This window comes from Nilaparvata lugens, chromosome X (assembly GCF_014356525.2).
Source record: "Nilaparvata lugens isolate BPH chromosome X, ASM1435652v1, whole genome shotgun sequence".
Lineage (NCBI taxonomy): Eukaryota > Metazoa > Arthropoda > Insecta > Hemiptera > Delphacidae > Nilaparvata > Nilaparvata lugens.
Genome location: NC_052518.1, coordinates 51650319 through 51654113, shown reverse-complemented (window position 1 = coordinate 51654113; position 3795 = coordinate 51650319). Strand labels below are relative to the sequence as shown.

The window sequence follows — 3795 nt, the reverse complement described above, 5'->3', positions numbered from 1 at the left end:
TCTCCTATTGTTATTACGGTGTGTTCCCCGTAATCCCCTTCCACCTCTACAACCACAAGATCCTCCTCTTCCTACTCCTACTCCTCCTCATCATCCTCCGGCCAAATTGTCATTTCTTTATATAATATTCTAGAGGGTATTGAATATATTGACATGATTGAATTCTTATTATCGCTGGAGTTCTTGTTCTAATATAAAGTCTATTCTATCATTATTATTACTATTATTGTTTTAATTGTCATAATAACAAATTATTTTGATTTTATAACTTTGGCATAGCTTTGTACTACTAATAATAACATTGTTGTTATTATTAGTACATATATTATTATTATAATTATGACAAAACAATAATAATAGAATTAATATTGTATGATATTATATTAATAGAATTGAATATAATAATGACATTGTTGTTATTATTATATATTCGTTTTAACTCTGTTCTGTAACTATTATTCAGTTATTTTCAATTCAATTGAATTTATTGAATGAGCATTAGTGAGTTGACTTAAGCCGTGTTAACTTAATCCTTATACGGAGTGTCCACTGAATCAGGCTCAGAAAACTCCCGTACATTTCCTGTATATTTCACGTTTTCCTCGCTGGTTAAAACACATGTTTAATATGTAAAAATATAGGTTGGGGGGGTAAGGGGGTTTTTCAGAAGGGGGGGGGTCAATTTGGAAAAATATAATATTCTTAAATAACAATTTCAAAAGTGCAAAGGTATGTTATTCATCAAAATGTAGCACCATTATACGATTATAACTATGTATTTTGAATAATATAAAAAAGGCAATTTAGAAGAAAGAACGAAACTCCCTAACCTACCCTTTACCCTTTAAAACATTACAGTCCAGTCACTACCGGTTTATACATTGGTGTTTGCAATATATATTGTAGTTCTGATTTTTCAATATATTGTTTGGATACATTAGAGAAGTCTAGAGTCTGGAACCAATTTGTCATTCAACATTAAAATCAATTCACCATTCATTTAGTTCCATTCAATCAATTTCAACATAGGAATCATCAATTCAAATTCCTATATTGGTGACCCCGACGATTGAAAAACAAGAATTTTCACAAATATTTTGCGTGAGTATTTGAGTCATGATGGATGAACAAATTGTGGATCTGCGTGAACGTGATGCACAGTTGCAGCAACCCATTCAAAACCACGAAGTACATCGGGTATCTATAAAGTTGCCACCATTTTGGTTGGTCAAACCTCGTTTATGGTTCCTTCAGGCAGAATCCCAATTCACACTGTCCAACATCGTAAACGAGATAACCAAATTCCATCATGTTGTGTCTCAATTGGACCAACGCACGGCAGCCGAAGTTGAGGACGTTATTGTGAACCCTCCTCCGTTCAACCCATACACGTTGTTCTTAAGCGACAAGATTATTGAACGTTTATCCGCGTCCGAGGAGCAACGCATTCGACAGCTCATCAGTACGGAGGAGCTCGGCGACCGCGAACCGTCACAGTTTCGCCATCTCCGCTCTCTGGCGAATGCTGTTTTCCTCGGCGTCAATTACAACGATGTTCTCCTGTGAATTACGAATTAAGTGCCGCAAATGGAAGCAAAATCAAAACTTATGGGTTCCTAACCCGGAGTCTTGACTTAGGACTCCGACGCAATTTCTTATGGAGATTTGTAGTAGCTGACGTTGACGTACCAATTATTGGTACTGATTTTCTTTCTCATTATCACCTTGTACCAGATTGTCGCACAAAACATATCATTGATGCCTCCAGCGGACTTAGAGCTCCTGGCTTAACTCAATACCTGTCCCAGAGCAGCATTATAACCATCCAAGTTTCTTCTGCTTATTCTTCTCTACTTTCTGAGTTCGCGGAGGTCACTCATCCACCTGGTTTACCACGACATATAAAACATGAGACTGTCCCTCACATTCGAACAACTCCGGGACCTCAAGTTTCAAGTAGAGTTCGCCGATTATACCCTGAAAAATTTAAAATTGCTTGCAAAGAATTTGATTACATGTTAAAAGCTGGAACAACTCGCCCTTCAGAAAGTTCTTGGTCGTCTCCATTACACTTAGCACCGAAAAGTGACTCATCTTGGCGTCCATGTGGTGACTTTTGCAGGTTGAATTTCAAGAGACAATGAATGGTGGAAATCGCTCATAAATATATCAAACCGTTTCAAAGATATTCATCACATTTTAGTGTTGAAGTTTTTGGATATCTGTGATACAGAAATATTGCTCGCCTAGAACAGGATAGATTATTCATCACATGTTCTTATTATTATCGTCCCCTAGCAACCTATGTTAAGCTCTTATATAGTCGCTGCTGAGAGAGATTTATGTGATAGATATATACCTGAATAATACTATTAAATACTATATTCGACTAAACAATGAGTGACCCAAATGAAGCAATACAAAATATAAAAAAAGAAAAAAAATTGCATGGTTGTCTGTAAAGTCGGTATACGGGCGAAAGTTTTACGTGACAACGACTTTGAGTGGTAAAATAATTTTAATGTGAATATTCATTCGTATAGTAGTACCTGTAAGTGAAATTTTGGTATTATTATGGAAATGAGTTAATTGTTCTTTTTAAATACATTGATAGCTAGAAGATTTTTAACTTGTAACTTATTATAAGTAATAATAATGTTTTATCCTTGTAACCTGGGCTAAATTCTAGCTGGTCAGATACCGCTGTTGTCTCATTTATTTAAGATATCCAGTTAATTTTTTTAATGAAAGAGGAGGAAAAAATGAAGTCAACTATCCTATTTCGATACAACTTAATTAAATTTTAATATTAGAAGTAGCTGTTTCAAAACTTACCTTATTTTGAAGGAATGACGATTCCAAACTTTATTGATCTCAGTAGGTAAATCTTATTATTATTATTATTGCAATTCACGTTAGGTTAATTAAAATTGTAATGAAAAAAATACTTTTATTCAATTGCAGTTTAAATGATAATTATGAATTCTAGGTTAGAACTAGCATAATTACAAAGTTGGTAATCAACACCTATGCAGAAAGATTCAAAGACTCAACTCACAACGGTAAAGGAAAGGTTAGGTTTTTCTTATAAATGGCAATATGTTGATATTTTTCATGTGACTTCTTACCCGTATTATCGGATGGGCACGTTAAATTGTCGGTCCCGGCTGAAGTATGACAGTCGTTAGGCCCATTGATGGCTTAAATTATATATTCAGGCGGTGGGACCTTCCCTCAAGGGACTCCCCAACTACAAAAGCCATACGAATTTACTTTTACTTTACAAGGTAAAAGGAAATGTTAGGAGGTTAGGTTTTTGCTTATAGGCCAATGCTAATATCTTGATATTTATCAAAATGTCTAATCACAGTGATTAGTATTCGTGATCACAAAAAAACTATTAATGGTAGCTTTAATACCTTCTGCATGATGCGCATACGGTGCTGCGTAGGGTCAAGATAGTTTTTATACATTGTTACCATGATAGTAACTTCAATTTTCTAAATCATAGGCCTAATTATTCAACAGAGAAAAAATAGATTTCTTCATGAAATCATTGGATTCAATATTACATGAATTATAAATTAGGCTATTAGTACTGTATTCAAAAGTTATTCAAGTAATAGAATTGTAATTGATATTGAAAGTTGCTGTTACTCAAGGTTAGTTTTGAAACAGCTATTTCTAAAAATTGAATTGAATTGTATCAAAATAGGCCACTGCGTACCACGCTTTATTTTTTCCTTCTCTTCCACCTAAAAAAATTGAGTCTATATCTTCAATAACAACTGAGAT

The 3795-nt window shown here is 34.2% G+C and overlaps 1 protein-coding gene across 1 annotated transcript; it reads left to right on the top strand.

Moving 5' to 3' along the window:
* The first annotated feature begins 1119 nt into the window (after positions 1–1119).
* On the top strand, positions 1120–1566 carry LOC111058267. The gene has a single exon (XM_022345771.1). It carries the CDS (start codon positions 1120–1122, stop codon positions 1564–1566), a length of 447 nt encoding a protein of 148 aa, XP_022201463.1.
* The last annotated feature ends 2229 nt before the right edge of the window (positions 1567–3795 follow it).

Bases quoted from the DNA above. Each gene is read 5' to 3' on its own strand.
- LOC111058267 (XM_022345771.1), top strand. From the start codon at position 1,120: ATGGATGAACAAATTGTGGATCTGCGTGAACGTGATGCACAGTTGCAG.